General features: G+C 51.8%; 1 protein-coding gene across 3 annotated transcripts; it reads left to right on the forward strand.

Moving 5' to 3' along the window:
* Positions 1-15296: 15296 nt before the first annotated feature.
* On the forward strand, positions 15297-24069 carry LOC125538333 (acyl-coenzyme A thioesterase 13-like). 3 transcript variants are annotated; one of them, XM_048701593.1, is made up of 4 exons: positions 15297-15593; positions 15713-15856; positions 23620-23683; positions 23787-24069. In XM_048701593.1, exons 1-3 carry the CDS (start codon positions 15432-15434, stop codon positions 23680-23682), a joined length of 369 nt encoding a protein of 122 aa, XP_048557550.1. In that variant the 5' UTR covers positions 15297-15431; the 3' UTR covers position 23683; positions 23787-24069. The 3 variants fall into 3 exon arrangements, with proteins under 3 accessions (XP_048557550.1, XP_048557549.1, XP_048557548.1); XM_048701592.1 differs by lacking the exon at positions 23620-23683 and adding an exon at positions 22235-22335 and having other exon boundaries at positions 23787-23927; XM_048701591.1 differs by lacking the exon at positions 23620-23683.
* Positions 24070-24322: the final 253 nt, after the last annotated feature.

The following is a 24322-nucleotide window of genomic DNA, read 5'->3' on the forward strand; positions in this document are numbered from 1 at the left end:
CCAGTTTATCTCCCCTCGCTTCTCCTTCTTCTTCATGGCCCCGTCGAGGAGGTTTTCGGCCGCGGAGAAGGGGAAGGCTTGCCAGGTTGGGCGTTCCTCTCCTCCGCCCAAGCGCGGCCAAGGGCGCCCCCGCAAACATCCTGTGGCCACCACGGCAGCTTCCCGCAGCCGCGGAGACACTTCCCAGCACGGTGGTGGGCGGATTGCTGCGACCGGGGGGTGCGCTCCGGCTGCGCGTCCCCCCATGCCGCGCTTCCGCGCTGCCAAGGTGCTACCGGAGTTCGTCGTGTGGTCGGCGGAGCCGACTAGCACCCGGCTTCCTCTTCCTCGCTTCCTCCTTGGCGAACTCCCGGCCGGCGCCCCGGGTGGCCTCTGGCTTCAGGCCGACGGCTGCTGCAGCCGGGCCTCATGGGTTTCACTGGAGGTCTCCGCAGCCGGGAGCCTGGCCCTGGCCCGCGGTTGGCAGTCGTTTGCCCGCGCGCGCGGCCTGGGCCGTCGGTGCACCCTACACTTCAAGTTCGACGGTGATGCCACCCTCTACGTGAGGGTGTTCGGGGAAGATGGTCGCCGCGCGGGGTGTTGCCCCGAGGGTGACGACCGCGGCTGGGAACCCGGCTCCGGCGATGACGGAGAGGGTAGCGCTCACGCGGTAGGCGGCGCTCAGGGTTCTTCAAGCTTCTCCGGTTCTTCTTCAGGCGGCGACTCTTCTAGCGGTGGCCGTGGTCAGCCTCCACGCCGTCGTATCTGCCTGGGAGGTGGTAGCGTGTCCGCCCACCGTCGCGCCCTGGTGAAGCGCGAGAGGGAGTCTGCCTGAGCTCCGGAGGTAGTTCGGGCTTCCCTGCGGGCCGGTGCGAGGCGAGCTACACTAGATTTGTTCTTCCTTTTCCCTTTTTCCTGCGTAAAAAGGACAGTAGTGTGGAGCCCCGCGGGGGCGTGTATGGGTTATGGCTGTTAATCATAGTTTTGCTTTCTTTATCGTACCTTCCGGCTGCGTGCCCACGCGTGGATGGTTCCACGGACTAGAGGGGTGCTCCTGCAAGGGGCCCAGGTCGCGAACCCTTTGAATGACTAGGATAGGGACTCTTGCGAGGGCGCTCGGCTGCCCCCTTGCGAGGCTTTGCACCAGAGAAATCAAGGCAGGAGAATGAAAGGTCGAAGAACCGCAAGCCAAAGACGGCGACAACTTCAATAAAACTTCAAATGAGAAGGAACAAGCCAACTGCGGAAAGCAAATGAAAAGCCGCGTCCGGCACCTAATCTAGTCTTCGACGTCTTCTCACCAGCGTGGAGCTAAGTGCTGCCACTGGGCGTGGGAGGGAGCCCCAGGGCCTGAGGCCGGCACTCCTGAGACTCCGGGGCGTGTACAGCCCCAACTCATTATTACGTGAGAGTGTCAAGAGCGGCGAGCTTCACAGGCGTTGGCCTTCTTCACAGGCTCCGGGCCTTTTCCAAAACGCGATAGCTTCAACAGGCATCTCGCCTTGCTTCACAGGCTCTGGGCCTTTTCCAAACGCGATAGCTTCACAGGCACTCGCCTTGCTTCACAGGCTCTGGGCCTTTTCAAAACGCGATAGCTTCACAGGCAATCTCGCCTGCTTCACAGGCTCTGGGCCTTTTCCAAAACGCGATAGCTTCACAGGCATTCGCCTGCTTCACAGGCTCTGGGCCTTTTCCAAAATGCGATAGCTTCATAGGCACTCGCCTTGCTTCACAGGCTCTGGGCCTTTTTAGGGGTAGAACCTCCGGAGGTGCTGGATGTTCCATGCATTCTGGACCGGCACTCCCTCCTGAGTCTCCAAGCGCGCGGAGCCGGGCCTGGAAACATGAACAACCTTGAACGGGCCCTCCCACATGGGAGAGAGCTTGTGCAGTCCCTCCCTGGAGAGAACCCGCCTGAGCATGAGGTCTCCTACCTCAAGAGTCCTGGGGCGGATGTTGCGGCAGTGATATCGCCGCAGCGCTTGTTGGTACCTCGCCGCTCGAAGCGCGGCTTCTCGGCGACGTTCCTCCCCCAGCACGAGGTCCATCCCCCGCATGGCGTCCTGCTGCGCCTCGTCGAACGCCAGGACCAGCGAGCGACATCTCACCTCGTGAGGGAGGACCGCTTCCGCTCCGTAGACCAGGAAGAACGGGGTCTCTCCAGTCGGCTTGGTCGCGGTGGTGCGGATGGACCACGGCACAGACTGAAGCTCGTCGTACCAACCTCTGCCGCAGGCCTCCAGCTTCTTCTTGAACGTCCTGGTCTTGAGGCCCCTCAGGACCTCCGCGTTTGCCCGCTCGGCCTGGCCGTTGCTTCGGGGGGGCGCCACTGAAGCGTAGCATATCTGCGTTCCAAGGTTAGCACAGTATGTTTTGAATAGGTTACTGGTGAACTGCGAACCGTTGTGATGATGCGATTCGGCACCCCGAACCGGCTCACGATGCCCTTGATGAACTTGACCGTGGAACCCGCGGGAATGGTGCGGACAGCCTCTACTTCAGCCCACTTGGTGAACTTGTCCATGGCAACATAAAGGTAGCGGCAGCCCCCTGGCGCCCGAGGAAACGGGCCCAAGATGTCCAGCCCCCAGACTGCGAATGGCCATGAAAGGGGGATAGTCTGCAAGCCCCCTGCTGGCTGATGGATCTGCTTAGCATGGAACTGGCAGGCCTCACAAGCTTTCACTAGTTCGACGGCGTCATTGAGCGCGGTGGGCCAATAAAACCCATTGCGGAACGCCTTGCCAACGAGGGTCCGTGATGATGAATGATGTCCGCAGTCTCCGCCGTGTATATCTTCCAGTAGTTCCTTCCCTTGCTCCCTGGAGATGCAGCGCAGGGATACATCGTTTGGTCGATTCCGGTAGAGCTCTCCATCTTTGATGCAGTATGTCGTGGCCTGGCGTGCCACTCGCTCTGCTTCCTCCTCCTTCTTCGGCAGGGTCCCTTGCGTTAAATAGCTCCGGATCTCCACGATCCAACACCCCTCCTAAGGTTCCATTGTCAGGAGCAGGCGTGCTCCCGAGGCTGGGCCGGAGCTCCTGAGGCAGGTGGCTGGGGGAGCTCCTCCCGGGGCTGAGCCATGTTTGATAATGACGGCAGGGCTGAAGGCCTGAAGAGCCGCTCCTCGAAGACGCCAGGTTCCTGAGGTAACCGCCTGGACGCGCGTTTGGCGATGTCATCGGCTTCCTGATTGGTGCCACGAGGCACATGCTGCAACTCCAACCCCCAGAACTGCTTCTCCATCCTGCGGACTTCCACCAGGTAGGCTTCCATGTGCTCATCCTTCGGCTCGTACACCTTGTTGGGGAAATTAACAAGGAGCTGCGAATCGCCCTTGATGGTGAGGCGTTTCACCCCCAGGGCAGCTGCGGCCTTCAAGCCCGCTATTAAACCTTCATACTCCGCTATGTTGTTGGAGACCTTTTCACCTTGCTAGAAGCAGAGCTGCACGGCGTAATAGAGCTTGTCCTGAGTGGGCGATATAAGCACCGCCCCAGCCCCAGCGCCGTGCCTAGAGAACTCCCCATCAAAGTACATAACCCAGCCTTCTGGCGCCTCACTTCCCGGGGAGAGGGACCGATCCTCGTCGGCCTTGAGGCCTGGCGCCTCTGTCCATTCTGCCACAAAATCCGCCAATGCTACTCCCTTGATGACCCTGGTCGTGCTGAATTCGAGCTGAAACGCTTGCAGCTCTATGTTCCACTCAGCGACCCTCCCAGCTGAATTGGGGCTCCTGAGCACTCTCTCTAGGGGTATGACGAGACGACTGTCGGTGTTTGAGGAACGGGGGTCCCCAGACTTGCCTGCCTGCGGCCTGCGGCGTGGCTCCACCGACCACACGACGAACTCCGGCAGCACCTCGGCAGCGCGGAAGTGCGGCATGGGGGGACGCGTAGCCGGAGCGCACCCCCCGGTCGCAGCAATCCGCCTGCCACCGTGCTGGGAAGCGTCTCCGTGGCCGCGGGAAGCTGCCGTGGTGGCCACAGGATGTTTGCGGGGGCGCCCTCAGCCGTGCTTGGGCGGAGGAGAGGCACGCCCAAGAGACACTTCCGCCTTGCCTGGCTAGTCGGCTCCGCCGACCACACGACGAACTCCGGCAGCACCTCGGCAGCGCGGAAGTGCGGCATGGGGGGACGCGTAGCCGGAGCGCACCCCCCGGTCGCAGCAATCCGCCCGCCACCGTGCTGGGAAGCGTCTCCGTGGCCGCGGGAAGCTGCCATGGTGGCCACAGGATGTTTGCGGGGGCGCCCTCAGCCGTGCTTGGGCGGAGGAGAGGCACGCCCAACCTGGCAAGCCTTCCCTTCTCCGCGGCCGAAAACCTCCTCGACGGAGCCATGAAGAAGAAGGAGAAGCGAGGGGAGATAAACTGGAGGGGCGCGCGTCGATCTGTACTTATAGCTGGCGAGGGCGAACCGATGGCCTCCACGATCGCAGGTAATCATGACCCGTTTTTGCATGCAGGGACCTGTCCCATCCGTGCAGTTCCCGAGGCATCGTGGGGAAGTGGAGGCGCCCACGTCCGATCAACCGCCATGCGGCACCCAAGGCCGCAGGCTATTAGGGCCCGCGGCACTTCGCTCTTGCCCTTCCGCCTCCCTGCACGGCCAAGTCCGGGCGTGCCTTGGGCCCGGGGGCTACTGTCGGCGTTATGGGAACGGGGGTCCCCAGACTTGCCTGCCTGCGGCCTGCGGCGTGGCTCAAAGGGGGGCCCAGCACGGCCCGTCTTCACCAACACAAACCAAAGACCCTCGCGAGGGGCCAAGCCTCGCGGGGCGGACGACGCGGAGCTTCCTCAGGCACGGCCTCGTCAGGCTGGCTCACGAGGAGGCGGAGAGATCAAGGCAGGGTACCTCATGAGGTGCCCGTGACGCAAGCCATGACGGCTCAGGGCGCCAGGCGGGCGCCAGCCCGCGCAGTGTCCTCCTTTCCTCTTTGGTGCAAAGGGGGCAAGCGCAGCCGCGGAGTACCAAGGCATCAGGCAAAGGTTGCCATTTCGGTGCAATGAGACCAAGACCAGGAGGACTACGAGATGGAGGTCACCGTGGATCCCAAGACGGCGTCATCACCAGAGCTTTGCGCAGGCGAAGACTACTTTTGTCAGGATAGCTGATACTTGTTGTCCCCCTTCAAATTAGCCCGCCAATGTTGGCTCCCTTCCCGCTCGATATTTGGGAAGAGGACCATGGCCTCTATAAATAGGACCAGCCACCCACATAGCAAGGGGGTTCAGGGTTCGGTCGGTTGGCTAGAGAGAGAGAGAAAGAGAGAGAAAGGTGACTGAACTCCTCCGAGCGGTTCATCGCCCTAGCCAAGAACAGACCCTCGCGAGGATGTTCTTCCTTGTATTGTTCATCATCATCAGCCCAAGAGGCAATCCACCACACCACACACTGGAGTAGGGTATTACACCACAACGGTGGCCCGAACCAGTATAAACCCTGTGTCTCTTGTGTTGTTCCTTCCTTAGTTTTAGATCCTAGCATGGCGGAGGGGTGCAGGTAGGTAGGAGGCGAAATCTCCGCGCGCACCCCAGTGTTCGAACCTCAAGGGTCTGCCGGAACCCGAAATCCGACAACGACCTTGATGGGGTGACCCTGAAAATAGTGCCGCAGCTTGCGCGAGGCCACCAGTAGCGCGAGGAGGAGTTTTTGAGGCATAGGGTACCGTGCCCTTGCATCCCACAGCACCGTGCTGATGAAGTACACTGGGTGCTCAACGAGGTGGAGTGCGTCAGTGCTGGTGGCTCCCTTCGGAGACCTTGGCACCTCTTGAGGTAATGAGGCCTCCTGAGACTGGCCATCTGGGAGCGGGGCCTCTTCCGCCTCCGGTGCGCCCCTCTGCGGCGGCTGATCCTCCTCAGCCGCTGTGGCGGTTTCTGTGGGCCTTCCCCGTTCCTATTCCGCCTTGTCCCGGGCCACTGCCGCGGTCTTGATTCGACGCTCCTCTCTGACTGCCACCAAGGCCGCGCTGGCGGAGTAGGGAGTGGCGGCGAGGTAAAGCACCAGGGGCTCTTGAGGGCGCGGGGCCACCATAACCGGTGGACTGGTCAGGTACCTCTTGAGATCCTGGAACGCCTTGTCGGCCTGTTCAGTCCACTCGAAGGGCCCCTTTTTCTTCATTAGCTAGAAGAAGGGTAGCGCTCGCTCCCCCAATTTGGAGATGAAGTGCCCTAGCGCGGTCACGCGCCCGGTGAGCTTCTGCATTTCTCTGAGGGTCTTTGGCGGGCTCATGTCTTCCACTGCCTTGACCTTCTCCGGGTTAGCCTCGATGCCTCGGTGGGACACGAGGAAACCCAAGAGCTTGCCTGAGGGGACTCCGAACACACACTTCTCTGGGTTGAGCCGTAGGTTCACTGCGTTGAGGCTCGTGAAGGTCTCCTCTAGGTCTTGTATCAAGGTCCTGGCCTCCCGAGATGTTACCACGATGTCATCGGCGTAAGCTTCAACATTCTTCCCGAGCTGCGGGCCCAAGGCGATGTGCATCAGCCGCTGAAAGGTCGCCCCTGCGTTACGCAGCCCGAATGGCATGCATGTGTAGCAGTACACCCCACACGGGGTTAGGAAGGCTGTCTTCTTGACGTCTTCTACCGCCATCTTGATCTGGTGATACCCAGAGAAGGCATCCAGGAAGCATAACAGGTCGCACTCCGCAGTGGAATCGACGATCTGGTCGATGCGGGGGAGCGGGAACGGATCTTGCGGGCACGCTTTATTGAGGTTGGTGAAGTCGACACACATGTGTTCTTTCCCTCCCTTCTTTGGCACAACGATAGGGTTGGCCAACCAATCTGGGTATCGGACCTCGCGAATGACCCCAGTGGCCTCTAATTTGCGGGTCTCTTGGACGATGAAGGCCTGCTTTTCTGTGGACTGCCGCCTGGCCTTCTGCTTCACAGGGCGCACGTTGGGGCACACGTTGAGGTAATGCTCGATTACACTCCTGGGGATCCCTGCCAATTGGTCTAGATCCCAAGCGAATACCTTCTTGTTTGCGCGCAAGAACCCCACCAGGGCCTCCTCCTGCTCGGGTTTGAGGTGGGCGCCTATGGTGAAAGTGGTGTTGGTGGACCCGTCCTCATCGACGGGTATCTGCTTGGTTTCTGCCTTGTCTTGGGTGAACAACTGTTTCTTCTTGGCGGGCACGGCTCCCTTGGGCTCGGGGGCCTCCAAGTCGGCGGGCTGTGCCGACGCCGCCGTCTTGAAGACGAGCTTGAGCACCCACAGAGCGTCCCCGGTGTCCCCGTGCACGGTGAGGACTCCGCTGCTTCCGGGCATCTCCATGAGGTTGTACGCCGGGTGCGTCACGGCCATGAACTGGGCCAGCGCTGGGTAGCCGAGGATGGCGTTGTAGGGGAGGCCGATGGGGGCGATGTCGAAGTCGACCAGCTCCGTGCGGAAGTTGTCGTAGGTGCCGAAGGTTACTGGGAGCCGGATCTGTCCCAAGGAGCTGGACGATCCGCCCCCAACGCCTGAGAAGGGCCGGCTGGGTTGCAGCCGTTCCTGGGGTATGCAGAGGAGATTGAAGGCCTCGACCGAGAGCATGCTGAGGCCCGCGCCGCCATCAATGAGGGTTTTGGTGACGGCCACCTGGCAGATGGTGGGGGTGCATAGCATGGGGAGCACACCCGAGCAGGCCGAGTTGGAGGGGTGGTCCTCCGAACTGAAGGTCAGGCCGATCTCGGGCGCCGCCCGATCCAGGGGAGCCCCCTGCCGTGTGGAAGCGGCGCTGACCCGGCGGATGAACGGCTTGATGTGGTGACTTGTAGGCGGCGCCTGTGAGCCGCCCAAGAGGGCTGCAACGATCGGGGGTGTTGGTGCAGCGCGATAGGTGGGGGAGAGGTTGCGGGGCTCCATGGGCGCGCGGAGCGTGCCGGACGAAGAACCAGCTGGGGTGAGCAAGGGAGTTGCGGTGCGGCTACCTTGCCGCACGGACAGATGCCGGGACAATGCTTGCCGCCCGTCCCCCGCCAGGCCGGTGGCGGCGTTGACGGCAGGTGACGGGGAACGGCGTGGATGCCCACCAACAGGGGCCGTCTGGGCGACGCGGGAAGTGAGTGCGGCCCGGCGCTCGTCGCGGGCCCGACGAGCGTCAGACATGGGCGTGATGGTCGGAGGAGAATGGGGTGGTGGAAGACGAATCCCGGCGCACCCCTACCTGGCGCGCCAAATGTCGGATTTTGGGTTCCGGCAGACCCTTGAGGTTCGAACACTGGGGTGCGCACGGAGATTTCGCCTCCTACCTACCTGCACCCCTCCGCCATGCTAGGATCTAAAACTAAGGAAGGAACAACACAAGAGACCGGGGGGTGCGCTCCGGCTACGCGTCCCCCCATGCCGCACTTCCGCGCTGCCGAGGTGCTGCCGGAGTTCGTCGTGTGGTCCGCGGGCCTTATATGGGCCGTATAACCGATTGGCCAAACATGGGCCAAACAGACCGCATTATGGCCGTAAACGGGCTAGAGTTGGAATCGTCCATTCATGGGCCGACCATAACGGGCCATCGTTAATAGGCTGTATTTGATGATGCTATGAAATTGGCCCAACGTATTAATGGACCACAAACGGGCCGACTGTAACCATGGGCTGAATTTGGCCCACAAGCAGAAAATGACAGTAACGGGCCGTAAGTAAACGAATGGTGGAAATGAGCCCAAGAATAAATGGGCTCTGAGAAGGTCGAAAGATAACATCGGCTGGAAATGGCCCAACAGAATAACAGGCCGTTAATGGGTATAAAGTGATACACTGTTCATTACGGGCCAGTTTCACCACGGGCCGTTAATGGGTGTAAAGTGATACATTGTTCATTACGGGCCAGTTTCACCACGGGCCGTTAGTAGGCCAAGAGTTACATAGGGCCTCATATGGGCCGAAAGACGTCATGGGCCATACATGGGCCAGAAGTGAAAACGGGCTGGAATCATATTGGATGGCTCAGATGACGCTACTGGGCCTAATTCAGATAGGGTGTAACGGGCCTTGGGTTAGCGGGCTGTAAATGGGCTATATTCGAATAGGCCGTTAACAGGCTTTCCATGGGCCGGGCCGCCAGCTTTTGACCAAGTCAAACGGGCCGGCCTTTTCACAGGAATGGTCCTTTGTTGGGCCGTGCCACGTGTCGACGTATCATAGGTGCCTTCCGTCCAATGAGTGGTCGACATCTGTCCCAACGATGAGCCGACACGTGTTTCCTCCAGCCAATGATGATTTTACACATGGAAAATCCCCATTGGTCGGGGCTGTTAACGGGTTATCGGATCCAAAACCCGACCCAATAGCTTAACGGCGTTCCATTACGGTGGATGCCACGTGTCGGTCACCCTTGATGAAAGCACTTCTGTGACGCGCGATTTATCGTCATGGAAGTGGACACTTCCGTGATGATAATTTTGGTAATGTCATGGAACACTTCTACGACAACACAGGTATGACTATCTTGATTTTGTCATAAATTTGTCATGGATGTACATGCATGACAAAAAAACGACCTACTGTGACAAACACGTATCATCACGGAAGTGTATTTTTTTGTAGTGCATGACAGCAATGGTCTTCAAGATCTATCAAGAGCGAATTCTACTAAGTGTTGAAGCAAAGAAGTTTCACAGATGGATGCTAGGATTTCGGATCTATGATACTTCAGACAATGGAAAATATTTTTGACCTAAATTATAGTGCTCAAGCAGTTTGGTTTTTCTTACACGAAGGAGATGGTCTATTAACAAAAACAAGTATCACGGCTACCGCAGTGTAGAAAGAGTGCTAAGTTTGAATCAAAGTCACAAGCTACAGCAAAGAACAAGGATGAACTCCGACGAACTTGCAGGAAACCCTAATGCGATCTAAAGGAAAGGGAAGGAGAAGTACTTACTGGATCCACTAAACAATGGAGAGGTGCTGCAGTTTCTCTAGTCTCGTTCAGGTCGATGCAGCGGCCAGAGTCGAGGAAGCTGACGAGTTCGGCGGCGGCGATGCTCAGGCGTGCAGGTGCATCGCGAAGGGGGAGGTTGAAGATGAGAAGGAGAAGGGGGGAAATGGAAAGGCTGTCGGACCCTATTTATAAGGAAAGGGTTAATAGGCGGGCACGAGAAACGAGGAGGCCAAAGAATGATTATCCAGCTGCTTGGACGCCTCGATTTTCGAGATGGTTAATTAAAGATAAGGATCTGTTAAGATATGTTGGGTATCATGCAAAATTAATGACAGATGACATCATGGCGGGTTTTCGTAATTCCAGGAGATGGCGTCATGCATGGTGGGTTACGCTATCTTACGGGGAACAAGTGAAGAGAGTTTTTCTAAGTGTTGAAGGTTGACATGAACAAGTTCAAATCAACCTGGGGCCTAATGTTGGGGATATAACTATTGGGTTAACCCGCCCAGGAGGGGCCGGGTTAAACCACGGTGGTCTATCAAGACAAAGCCCGTAAAGACGCTGAAGATGGCGGTTCACTATGAAGACTCGTTAAAAGGCCCAGAGCCTAGAGGCGGCTTAAAGCCCATAAGTGTAAACCGCCATATATGTATGACTTGTATTGTAAGGCATGTGTACTTCGTCACCAAGCCGGATACGTTGTTATGAACCAGCCGGGACTCTGTAAGCTGTTGGGCGTTAACCTGTGTATATAAAGGGACGACCCAGCAGCGGCTTAGGGAAGGAGACAACAAATCGAAAACTAGGTCAAGCGTATTCGCTCCCTGGTAATCAAGACATAAGCAATACCACCTCAAACTGGATTAGGCCTTTACCTTCACCGCAAGTGGCTGAACCAGTATAAACTCCTTGTGTCCTTTGTCCCGTTTAACCCCTTTAAGCTAACCCTGTTGCGATGGCTCCACGACTAAGTCCTTCTGCTAGGACATATGCCGTGACAATTCCACGACAATGACCAAAGTTTGTTCGGAGTCCCGGATGAGATCACGGACATGATGAGGAGTCTAGAAATGGTTGAGAGGTAAATATTCATACATAGGATAATGGTATTTGGACACTGGAAGTGTTCCGGGTGATACCGGGTCACTGGAAGGGGTTCCAGGCAACCCCCGTCAAAGATATGGGCTTAATGGGCCAACTAAGGGAACACACCAGCCCACAAGGGGTTGGTGCACCCCCTATAGGGCCAGCCACGTGGGGAGAAAGGGAAAGGAGAGGAGGAAAAGGAAAGTATGAAGTAGGACTCCCACTTCCTTGGTACTTGGATCGGTTGGATCGTGAAGACGTTCGACTACATCAACCGTGTTACTAAACGCTTCCGCTTTCGGTCTACGAGGGTACATGGACTCACTCTCCTCACTTGTTGCTATGCATCTCCTAGATAGATCTTGCGTGATCATAGGTAAATTTTTTGAAATACTGCATGCCCCAACAAGTTCAACATCTCGGTCATATCGTCGTAGTGCTTAGGTGAAGCCCTGTGCCGGTAACTTCATCATCACCGTCGCCACGCCGTCGTGCTGGCAGAAATCTCCCTCGTCCTCAACTGGATCAAGAGCTCAAGGGACGTCATCGTGCTAAATGTGTGCTGAACACGGAGATGCCGTACGTTCGGTACTTGGATCGATTGGATCGTGAAGACGTTCGACTACATCAACCGCGTTACTAAACGCTTCCGCTTTCGGTCTATGAGGGTACGTGGAAACACTCCCTCCTCTCGTTTCTATGCATCTCCTAGTTAGATCTTGCGTGATCGTAGGAATTTTTTTGAATTACTACGTTCCCCAATAGTACGTACCCGGCTGCGTGCCTAGTGGGGTGTACGTGTCGGACTGGGTGTACGTGCTTGGCTGCATGCCCAGCTGCTGGGCGTGCACCTCCGGCTCTGAGTGGTCAACTTGCATAATAACCATGTCACCGCAACAACTATATTAAGTTTTTAGATGAAGAAGCAGAGGATTATCTAGGGATACTGATCGTAAGTGAACCAACACATTCTCGGTATTTCAGTTTAAACAACTGAATTTCTTACGGTTGGGTTTATATCTTTGTTACTCAAGGACGATCAAGTTGGGGAGGTTGATGAGTGTAGTTTTTACGCTCATCACACCGTTGTTTAAACTGGTTTATCTTAGAAAATCTAAGAAAATCACTCTGATGTTGCCACTAATGACTAATGAGTGCGAGCAATATAATCGTGAAATTCTATCTTTATTTTGTTTTCACCATAAAAGAGACCATACATGGATAAAGAACATCAATTAGAAGGAAAGAAGCAAAATGGAGGAAGAAGGAGACAGTTTGCTGGTGCAACAAGTGAAACAGAAGAGAAGACGAGGGGTGCCAGCGGCTTCTTGGCGTCCAACACAACCACTTTTATAAAGGGCTCAATACCAGATTCACAAGGGGGCATCGTCAAAAACCTCTATCACCGTGACAAAAACCATTCTCTAACCCTAGCCGCTGTCATTTCCCATCTCATCTCCATAGCCACCACCATCACCATCACCATCACCGCAGAAAACCACCTCCATGTTAGCCATACTTGTAATCGTGTATCACATTCGACAACCAACTGTAAGACATATTATCAATAAAGCATTCATTTTTATGTCTTCTCCAATGATTTCTTCTTGCGATCGGATCACCGTCTGTGAGTAATTCGGTAAGGCAACAGGGTTAAGGCATAGCCTTGCAACCAGGTGTATTTGTATGAGGGCTCAATGGAATGACTTCAAATTAATGACATGCATGTGTTAGAATTGCATTGTAGTTGTCTCTTGTCTCTTTCTTGCTCTTCGACCTTGCATGTACCTTGGATTATGGAGTTCGATCAAGGAGGAGGTTAGGAGCAGGGAGGACGCGGAATGCTATTCTAAACACGAGTGATAGAATGGTTTAGTACGGTAGCGAAAAGTCAATCACTGGTGATACATGAGGTGTAGTCACCAAATGCCCAATGCTTTTGTCTGATTTATTCTTAATAACTGAGGTAACCCCGCATGATGCAAGGCATGCGGTTGGACAACTAACTCTTGATGTAGGTCGTGAACCATTCAAGACGGAAGTTGGACATGCACCCCACTTTGTCTCATTGCAAGCGCATCTTAATGGGTGTCTTCCAAAGCATAAACCTAAACCATGATGATCCCGATCATTAATATATGGTTGTAAGAAACAAGTCCACATACTCATGCTTGTTTTAATTATAAGTGTTTACACACTAAGGCCTTTAAGGTCCGATTGTAAAAACTAGAATTTAATTCTCTTGCAAAGACTTGGTAGAGACTCTGTCGTAGTAGCCATGCTCCTGTGGGTTCGATAAACTTAGGATCACTCCTTTGGGAAGGGCAGGAATACCTTCGTTATCCAACCGGATCTCAAAGGGCATCAACCGCGTGCCTTGTCATGGCAGAATTCACTTCGAGGTGGCAATGGGCATCTGACATTTGTCAGGCAGTGCTTAAGTGCCATATATTCATGTGGCTTGCTATACAATACATAGTTTACGTCTGATAGAAGACATAACCATGACCTTTAGGATAATGTTTCGACTTACTTCACTTGCCTTCAAGAGATAGACTCGGTGGATCATGTTCTGATGCAGTGCATGGTCTCCCGCGAGGTTTGGCAGAGATGCTTCTTTGTTGTCGGTTGCCCTGCAGGCTCAAATTCGCTAAAGAGTTGGTGAATGGTTGTTGAGTGCATGATTCCCAATGTCAACCAGAAAGGTTGTGACTCCCTAGTGATTCTATATGTTGGTCCTTGTGGAAGTAGAGGAAGCAAGAGTTTTTACCAATCATATTGTGCAACTCTCAATGACAGGAGTGGTGGATTTATCTTTGCGAAATGGAAGCAAGCAGGTGCCTATAGTATAAATTGTTTTTGTGTGATCTTAGCCTGGTTAGTCTGGAGTTGGTGTGGGTGTACTGAGGCGCTATTGTTTGCATGTTGGGTCCAACTCTCGTAGTTTACATTCTCTTCACTTCTATAAAAATATGGCACGCTATTGACACACTCAAAAAAAACAAGTTGTTATTCGAGGGATGTCTCCTGTTGCTTTCTTGCTAGTTACGTCGCCTCGTTAAACTCAATTGCTTTAGACCCGCTGGCAGATCACTCAAAGGGTAAGTACCCAGCCCAGGTGTGCTTCCCTTTGGTTGCTCCTTCATGCAATATAAGGCAACTAGATTCCAGTCCTTGGGCTCCCCCATCGGCTGCCTCGGGTGAAGTTGAACACCGGCGGATCTGTTTTGAATGGTGTAGCAGGTACATGTATGATTTAAGAGACCATGGAGGCAGAATCATTTTTTGTTCATGCAGATATTTGTTTACTTGTGATGATGTGCTTCAGACAGAGATCATGGGCATTCGGGAGGGCCTTTTGCTTGTGCCACAATGGAGCAATCTACCTATCAATGTTGAATCAGACAATCTAGAAGCAGTGAAGATGATACAAAATGTAGAAACAAATAAATCAAAATATGCCTTTATGATAAAGGAGATCAAAAATCTTTTAATCGAGCGTAATTCTTGTATTATTCATATTGTTCGTAACAAAAATAATGCTAGTAATTTCTTGGCAAATTTTGGACAATCACGATGTCGAACGGTTGTGTGGCTTGGATCCGGTCCGGAAGAACTCCTAGACATTGCAAGCGTGATTATAATTCTTGGGAGATTGAGTAATACAAGTTTTATCCCGTAAAAAAAGTGTACATATAGAAATTTTAGGACAGATTATGGAATGGGTAAAAAAATACATTATGAAGGTGCAAACCACCATCTCACTTCTCTTTAATTACCCCATCCCCAACCAGCATGTAAAAAGTGAGGAGACCATGTGTTAAATGTTATTAATATTGATTACCGTGTAATGAGAGAGAAACATTTTTCTCCATTTTAAAGTGCACTGAGACACTCTTTTCTAGATAAATTTTGGTGCCAACCATACGCTTATTCGTTGAAGGAGGTAGTAGACCAAATAAGGCTCAGAATGTCAACTTTTTTTTGACAAATTTTAAAGTAGATAGTACTTGATTGAACATATAGAAATAAAAGCTTTTAGTTCGTTCTAGTGGGCCCAATCATGTTCCTTATTTTGTGGGACCGTTTGTCAGCTGTAGCTTCACCCGCCAGCCTAGCAAGGCGCTGCCACTGCCAGCCGGACGAGACTTGCCTGCTCCCTTCTCGTGTGCCCATCCATGCTCCCGCATACGTGGCTTGATCTGATTTGAACAAAATAAGGCCCGGCCCCACCCCCTTAAAATCAGAGGGAAATGATTAAATTAGAAAGATAAAAAGGAGAAAGACAACCGTTGAATTAGGTGGGAGCACAGATGGAAGTATGGGAAGGGAGCAGGCAAGCCGGATCCCTGCCAGCCAACCACGCTCGCACACCGCAGGTATCCACCCACTCGTCTTTGTGTTGCGTGCCCCGCCAAACCCCCGCAACTCTTTCCCCGATCCGGCGGCGACCACGACCTCCTCGCCGGCCCCAGCGCCACCGCCGCGCCATGGACCCGGAGGCGGTGCGGAGGACCCTCGAGCCCACCGCTTCCGCCGCGGACATCTCGGGCTCCACCCCTTACGACTCCTTCGTCATCAGCGGCGTCCGCCTCGAGGCCGCCGAGCACGGCCGCGTCCTCTGCTCCTTCGTCGTCACCCCCCGTATCGCCGTAAGCCACGCGCTCCCTCCCCGCCGAAACCTCGAGCGTTAGCTTCCTTACCCCTTCGGTTTTGACACGCTGACGTGACGGCGCGTGGTGTCTGGTTCGAATTGGGGATTGATTTGCAGAGTCCCCAAGGGTACCTTCTCAGCGGCGTCACGGCAACGCTCGCCGACCAGTTGGGCTCGGCCGTGTTCTTCTCCAGCGGGGTGGGCACGAGCGGGGTCTCCCTCGAGATCAGCGTGTCCTACGTCGACACCGCCGCCGTCGGGGTGAGACTACAATTTCTCTCTTCCATGCTAAGGCTTCAGACCGTAGAAAACTAGGCTTAAGCGTATACATAGCTGCAGGGACGCGTGCGTGTTAATATAGGGCTCAAGGCCAAGAGATTACAAGGGTTAGTTAGGCTAGGATTGATCTCCAAGTAATCTAACAAACTATGGGATCATATCTCTAAGCCTAACCGTATTACAACAACCATACACACGCACACGTCATAATACAATGTTTAACACTCCCCCTCAATCACAACTTTCTAAGTTGAGATTGTGCCTAAAAGCTTCTAATTGCCGCAAGGTGAGAGGTTTAGTAAACCCATCCGCCACCTGATCACCCGTAGGTATGAACCTGATATTCAGCAGTTTATCAGCCACTCTTTCTCGAACAAAATGGTAGTCAATTTCAATATGCTTCGTCCTGGCATGGAAGATAGGATTAGCAGACAAATAGGTTGCACCAAGATTGTCACACCAAAGTGATGCTGCTCTTGGATGAGAAACACCCAACTCTGTTAGCAAATTCTGAACCCAGATAATCTCTGCAGTGGCATTAGCTAAGGCCTTGTACTCAGCTTCTGTACTTGACCTGGATACAGTTGGCTGCTTGCGAGCACTCCAAGAAACCAAATTACTGCCAAGAAACACTGCAAAGCCTCCTGTTGATCTTCTATCATCAGGACAACCTGCCCAATCTGCATCTGAAAAAGCACTTACAAGCATCGAGTCCGACTTTCCAATTTTCAGTCCATGACTCTGGGTCCCTTGAAGATATCTAAGTATCCTCTTTATTGCAGTCCAATGTGCACTAGTAGGAGCATGTAAGAACTGACATACTTTATTTACCGAATATGAGATATCTGGTCTAGTTAATGTCAAATACTGTAATGCTCCTACAATACTTCTGTACCTGGTGGAGTCCTCTGCTCCAAGGATCTCTCCATCATGAAGAGACATTTTCTCAGAGGTAGACAAAGGTGTAGATGACGGCTTACATCCTTTCATGCCCATTCTCTGAAGTATTTCCTGCACATATTTTCCTTGTGACAACACAATTCCATCTTTTGCATTCTTTACCTCAATTCCAAGGAAGAAGTGAAGACTACCAAGATCCTTAAGTGCAAACTCCTTGCTCAAGTCCATAAGAAGAGCTTCAACTGCTTTAGATGATGAACTAGTGACAACTATATCATCAACATAAATAAGCATAAAAATGGTTATCCCACGTCGGTGATAGAAAAACAATGAGGTATCTGCCTTTGAGGGAGTAAATCCAAGTGATTGTAACTTAGAGGAGAGCCGAGAGTACCAAGCTCTAGGTGCTTGTTTTAGTCCATACAGTGCCTTATCAAGTTTGCAAATATGACGTGGTGCATTTGGATTCTCATACCCAGGAGGTTGCCTCATGAACACTTCCTCTTCCAGAACACCATGCAAGAACGCGTTCTTTACATCTAGTTGTCTTATGCACCAACCTCTAGATACTGCAACTGAAAGAATCAATCTAATAGTAGCAGCTTTTACCACTGGACTAAATGTATCCTCATAGTCAATCCCATACCTCTGCTTAAATCCTTTAGCAACCAGACGTGCCTTGTATCTGTCAATGGTGCCATCAGATTTCCTCTTTACCTTATAGACCCACTTGCAGTCAATTACATTTCTGCCTCTGACTGGTGGAACTAGACGCCAAGTTTTGTTCTTCATTAAAGCAGCATACTCTTCATCCATTGCCTCCCTCCAACGAGGTTCACCCAATGCTTCTCCAAAATTTTGTGGTTCACCTGTTGCACAAAACGAGCCCCAACGTACACATCCATCTTTATATATTTTAGGTTTAACAATACCACTTTGAGACCTGGTGTTGGAGCGCACAGGAGGTGGCGGAGCTGGTCGATCAACTTGCTGTAGAAGACGATTTGAAGAAGACGACACGGCTGCACCGGAATCATCCGCAGAAGATCCTTGAGAGAGCTCCTGTAGCGGATCCAGATCGGGAGACGGGATCGCCTCTCCAGAACTGCCACTTGGCGCGCCTGGGCTGGCCTGCAGCATCCTGTCGGGCGCGTTCCCGCCCGCGTGACGTGGCCTCCGCTCGTCCACATCTGAGGGCCGACCACCCGTGCGTGGGAGTGGGCCACCAGGCCCCGCCGAGGCTGGCTGTCGGTCGACGCGACGGACCGCGGGCCCGCTGCATGACCGAGACTGGTTTGCTGCCGAATCAGATGGCGCGGATCCCGCCGGGGATTCTCCTGCGCCTGCGCCGACTGACGCATCTGGCGCCACGGATCCCGAGCGATTCGCCCCGGGATTGACGTCTGGATCTTCTGCAGCCTCTTCTGTCGTTTCTGCATGCATAAAATCATGCGAATTTTGTCCAAAATCTTCTCCATTTTCCTGCATACTTGCATCAAGGTTTTGATCAAAGGTATTATTAGACATAGACATGTGGTCAGCAGCATCTACTACTCCCCCTTGATCAAAACAAGGTGATGGCAGAAGATGAACTGGTAACAAAGTGAGCTCTTTGCGTAGTTGAGCACCAGCATTGGGATGGAGGGTGGCAAAAGGAAACACATGTTCATCAAAGACGACGTCCCTAGAAATATAGACACGACCAGAGGCTACATCGAGGCACTTGTATCCCTTGTGTAGGCTACTATACCCCAAGAAGACACATTGTTTTGACCTAAATTCAAGTTTGTGCTTATTGAAAGGACGCAGATTAGGCCAAACGGCACACCCAAAGATGCGGAGAAAGGTATAGTCAGGTTTCTTGCCAAAGAGACGTTCAAGTGGAGTTTGGTTTTTGATAACCCTGCTAGGGACACGGTTGATAAGATACACAGCTGTAAGAAACGCCTCGTCCCAAAATTTTAAGGGCATAAAGGCATGGGCAAGAAGGGACAGACCAACTTCCACAATATGCCGGTGCTTCCGTTCTGCAGATCCATTCTGCTGGTGAGCATGTGGACATGAGACGTAATGAGTGATGCCAATGCGTTCAAAAAAGGAATTAAGTTTTTGATACTCACCCCCCCAATCCGTTTGCATAGCAAGAATTTTGCGATCAAAGAGACGTTCAACATGCTGTTGAAAGAGATGAAATTTCTCAAACACGTCAGACTTATTTTTGAGCAAATAAATCCAACTAAACTTGCTAAAATCATCAATAAAGCTCACATAATATTTTTGTCCGCCTACAGAGACGGGTCCAGGACCCCATACATCCGAAAAAATAAGCTCTAAAGGAGCTTTTGACACACTAAAAGACTTAGGATAGGGAAGTTGATGGCTCTTGGCCATCTGGCAAGCATCACAAACCAGCAAATGATCTTGTTTATTTGACACAGGAAGACTAAAATCTCGAAGAATTTTCTGAACCACCGGTAATGCAGGATGTCCTAAGCGCTTGTGCCACCGTGAAGTAGATGGTTTGATCACACTTAGGACTTGTGGAGAAGGAGCATCTTGCCGGCCAGAAATAGGAAATAAGCCACCCCTACTCTCGTTTTGAAGAATGGTCCTCCGAGTGGCCCGGTCCTTAACAAAAAAGGTTTCAGGGTAAATCTCAAGAAAAGCATGATTATCTTTGATGAGTTGATAGGCAGAAAGTAAACTTTTGTCGGCATGCGGAGAGTGAAGTATGTTCTTGAGATCTAAGGAGCCATGAGGAGTAGATAGAACTGAATGACCGACATGTGCAATGTCCATACCTTGACCACTTGCGGTGTGGATTTGCTCCGAGCCGGTGTAACGGTCATGAACAGCAAGCTTCTCCAGCTCACCAGTCACGTGGTTGGTTGCGCCGGAGTCGAGATACCAGTTGGTATCAACTCCATAGGAGTGGATGGCGTTGGCAGAACGGTTCCCACCGCCGCCACCACCACCTCCACCACCAGCAGGGTTACGCACATTGTTGTTGAAGTTGCGGTCGTAGCGCTTCTTGCAGCGCCATGCACCATGCCCCTCGTTCTTGCAGATTTGACACTTCTCGCGGTCACCACGGTCACCGCGATCACCACCCTGGCGAGGCGCTCCGCCAGAGCCGCCACCACCAGAGTAGTTGTCGAAGAAGCAGGTGCCCGTGTTGTTGTTGTTGTAGCCACGGGAGCCGCTGTTGCCGCCGCCACGAGGGCCTCCCTGGTTGGAGTTGCCACGGCCTCCGCCTTTTGCAGCAAGGTTGGCGGAGTAGGCGGAGGTCTGTGCGGCGATGCGTGACTCAGCAGCAAGCAGTAGTGAGAATAACTCGCCTAGGCCGATGGGCTGGTCGGTGATGGTGCGCGTGGAAACGGCGGAGACGAACCCGCTGTACTCCGGCTCGTGCATGAGCCCCTGGATGATGTGAGAGACAACATCATCTTCATCCAGAGGCCTCCCGGCGGCTGCAAGTTCGTCAGCGAGCCCCTTCATCTTGGTGAAATAGGCAGCCGCCGTCATGTCGCCCTTTTTGGTGTGGCCGATCTGATCGCGGAGCTGGATGATGCGGGGGCGGGATTGCGAGGAGAAGCTCTGGAGAAGAGCGCTCCAGGTGGCGGCGGCCGTCGTGCAGTTGCTGACCTGCAGGAGCACTTCGCGAGAAAGGGAAGCGATCAAAAACGAGAGCACCTGCTGGTCCTGGGTAACCCAGATGGCGTGCTCTGGGTTGGCGGTGACCTCCTTCTTGCCGGCGACGTCCCTCTCCGTGCGGATCTCGGCGTCGGGTTCCTTCTGGGAACCGTCCAGGAACCCCATCATGCCCGCCGCGCGAACATGCGGTAGTACCTGCGCCCTCCAGACAAGGAAATTCTCACGGTTCAGCTTTTCCTTGATGGTATGGCCGAGGGATGCGAGGGAGGGTGTGGCCATGGCGGAGGAGGACGATGAAGACATCTAGATGCGATGGAAGGGAGCGGCTCTGTATACCATGTAGAAAACTAGGCTTAAGCGTATACATAGCTGCAGGGACGCGTGCGTGTTAATATAGGGCTCAAGGCCAAGAGATTACAAGGGTTAGTTAGGCTAGGATTGATCTCCAAGTAATCTAACAAACTATGGGATCATATCTCTTAAGCCTAACCGTATTACAATAACCATACACACGCACACGTCATAATACAATGTTTAACACAGACATTGTTCCTGTTCGTCATCAACAGATTTTAGTTTATGTTGGTTGGAATTTTTTGTGATGAAACTACAATTCTGTCGAAGCTGACGTGCATTTCGTGCTACAATTCTGCCCCGTGAATTTGCGGAGGCATTGGACTTGGGGAGTAATTGAGTCGCAATGAGGCTCATACCTCGGCATGTTGTTTCTATTCAGGAATGATTTAGGGATCTCAATTCTTAGGCTAGGAATTGGATCGGGTGTCAGCAATTACACTATGTCCTGCTGACAGGGGCAAAGCCAGCCAAAACTCTTTAATGTGGGCATCATATAGTACTACATTGGTTCAACACTAATTACTTTTTGATAAGTAACTTACTATCCGTTTTATGTAATGTTTGGGTCAGCTGACCCCAACACTATAGTGCAGTTTCAGTTGAAAGCAATATTACACTATTGTTCTGGAAGTTGCACTTGGGTATGCTTGTCATGACTTGGTATTAAGAACATCTTTATGCCTAGCTGAAGGCATCACCTAGGTGTTGACTGGGATCTCAGTGGTACTTCCATTGGTAACCAGTTTGTGATGGTAACAAGTTGTTGGAAGATGACATGAGTGAATTGGGGTTAGTTGTGGCAATTACTTTGAACTTGGTGAAAGTTGTTAGAAATTCTTGTTTGCTGCCTCCTTTTCATAATTAGGGTTTGACCTGGAGCATAAGCAGTAGAGTGCATTCAATTTGTTTTGGGATAACAATCGTGCAACATTTTTATACTCAATTCATGAATGATTAGGTATGCTCAGAAGTCACAGAAGTTAGGAGGCTCCAAATACTTATTCTTCAGTTTTCCTTAATGGTGACCATATAGCAATCTAATGGAGTGCCCTTTATATAGAGAGTAATTAGGAAGCTTTTGTCTTTTTGTGATGATCTCATGCTATGGTGATACAGTTTCTGTTTTATCGGGTTTTTTCCCATTAAATGTTGGTTCTATTGCTCATTCGTAATCATTACGTGCAATCTTTTTGCTTGATATACTGATATGTCATAGACAGAGGGTACTCCTAATTGTTTTCTTTTCTCATCTTCCAATAAATCCACTTTCCTTGTTTTGACACACCTTTTGAGTGGCGTTCCTATTGTATGCCAAAGTATATAATTTAATAAAAATAATTTCGGGATTCGCTTATTATTAAATTCTGTGCTCAAGTATATATTTGCTTACTTTCAGTTCATAGGGTTTAATACCTATGGGAAATGATGTGACATGAAATTGTTTTGAAGTGCATGGCTGTTGTGGCTCGGGTGGATGCCTCCAAGTTGTTGATCAGAATTGGATATGCCGGGCTGGTTGCCCGGAGATCCACTGCGCCAGCCTTAGTTTGGTAAGCTCCAGGCGAAAGCCTAGCACTGACTTCGGATGATGTTGGCGATGATGGCATCCTCGGACATCGCTGGCCTCCTTGGAGGCATCGTCGTGGAGACCCTTCACCCCCCTTGTCATTTGAATCTTGAGTTCTCGAGGGGAATCTCAAGTTTCGGCTTTGGCTGAAGCGGGTGTCGGGAGCGTGTGTTCTCCTGCAGTGTTGTTGCTGGCTAGGCAGGTGTGTGGCCTTAGGGCCGGTATGGTAGCCGGAGCTGTGCCTCCCGAGATTGCCTTCGTATGCATGGCGACTGCTCTGGCAGCTGGTTGGTAGAGACGTTGGTTCGTCGGGTGTGCGGCCTCGGTGCCGATGTGGAAACCGGAGTGGCGGCTCCGGAGATCGCCTTTGTGATGTAGGGTGTCTGCTTTGGCCGCTCGGGCGGCAGAGTCATTGGCTTGTCTGAGTGTGCGGCCCCGGAGCCGGCAAGGTGCATTCGCTGAGGTCTATATGCCGGAGTGGAGACTCCAGGTCGTGCTGTAGGGTGTCAACTCCGGCTAGTTGGGTGGCAGAGTCGCCGTCTCGTTTGGTGCGTGGTCTCGGGGCTGGTGTGGTGTTTGGTTCGTATGTGTCGGTTTTCGTTCAGTTTTCTCTCTTCTTAATGAAATGGCAGAGCTCCCCTTGGGTTCTTGGGAAAAAAAACTGTGCTACCTACTATTTCTGTAGGATAAATAAACAGGGAGCATTGCAACTACAGCCACTTCTATTTTTTGTACAGGACACATTTGATCATATGTTTGCATAATATATTGCATACCTACATGTTCTAACACGATACACATCTATGAAGTTTTTTAAGATGCACAAGTACATAAACCCTAAACTCAATCACCCACCCTTGCATGCACATTTGCTTTTTCCCAAATAAATTTTCATTGGTTAAAATTAGCTTAAAACTTTGATTGCTTGCATATTCATAGTCTTCTAGAAAGGTGAAAGTTGGTATTCTGAAGAGTTAACATCGGTGAAAATGGGAGAATGACATCTCAGTTGGCAACATAAAAGGACCAATACTTTTTACCTTGCAGTCATTTTTATCCTGTAGAAATATAAGTACGCATTAAGCAAAAAAATGGTTGAGTTCAATGCACCTGCATTTCTACGTGTTATTTATTTTTGTTTCCTTTGATGGATTCCGTTCAGATTGGAGCTTGCTGGGTACAAAATGGTTCCTAGAATCAATTTAGGATCAGAATTACTGTCATGTTGTCCAGATATTGCTCTGAAGAATTAAAACAACCTTTTCAGGTTGGTTGGCTACAATTTTTGTCACCCAAAAGGGCAGTGTTGGCCAATTTATTGCTACATTAGTGTGAGACGGCTTGATTAATTTTGAACGTACCTTCGTCTTTTCGCTGTTATGCCATCTTTAATAGTTATGTGACATGACGTAAACTCTTTGATTAATTTTCCAGGAAGAAATAGAGGTTGAGGCGAAGCTATTGCGTGCTGGAAAATCAGTGGGTGTTGTCTCTGTTGATTTCAGGAAGAAAAGGAGCGGCAAATTGATGGCTCAGGCGCGTCATACAAAGTACCTTGCTGTATCTAGCAGATTGTGAGGATTCCCTTCAGTTGTAAGATAAAAACATGGTTCTGTCGAGCTCTTCGCTGCCCTTTATCAATAGACAACATCAGCACAACGTAGTGCTACATTGTTTAAGAAAGGCTGGCTATATCTATCTGAAATTCTGCAACACATACTGCTCTGCTCATTTCATTTTCGCCTTTCAACCTTTGTCAGATACTAATATCTTCGAAAGAGTACAGTGCCTGTTTGGACTTTGGAAGGCAGGAACTGCACAGAAAATGGCGTAAGTCCTCTGAATTTCATGCCAAATTCCAGCCAGCATTCCAAACAAGGCCCTAAGAAAGACGGGGCAGCTGGAAAGTATAACACCTGTAAAATCCTATTGTATTGATGCTTAATCTTCAACTGATGGATTACTGTAGT

The sequence above is a fragment of the Triticum urartu genome, chromosome 2 (assembly GCF_003073215.2).
Source record: "Triticum urartu cultivar G1812 chromosome 2, Tu2.1, whole genome shotgun sequence".
In the NCBI taxonomy this organism is placed as follows: Eukaryota; Viridiplantae; Streptophyta; class Magnoliopsida; order Poales; family Poaceae; genus Triticum; species Triticum urartu.

Coding starts and splice junctions, on each gene's coding strand:
- LOC125538333 (XM_048701591.1), top strand. CDS start 15,432: ATGGACCCGGAGGCGGTGCGGAGGACCCTCGAGCCCACCGCTTCCGCC. Junction 15,594..15,712: donor TCGTCACCCCCCGTATCGCC/GTAAGCCACGCG, acceptor ATTGATTTGCAG/AGTCCCCAAGGGTACCTTCT. Junction 15,857..23,786: donor TCGACACCGCCGCCGTCGGG/GTGAGACTACAA, acceptor TTAATTTTCCAG/GAAGAAATAGAGGTTGAGGC.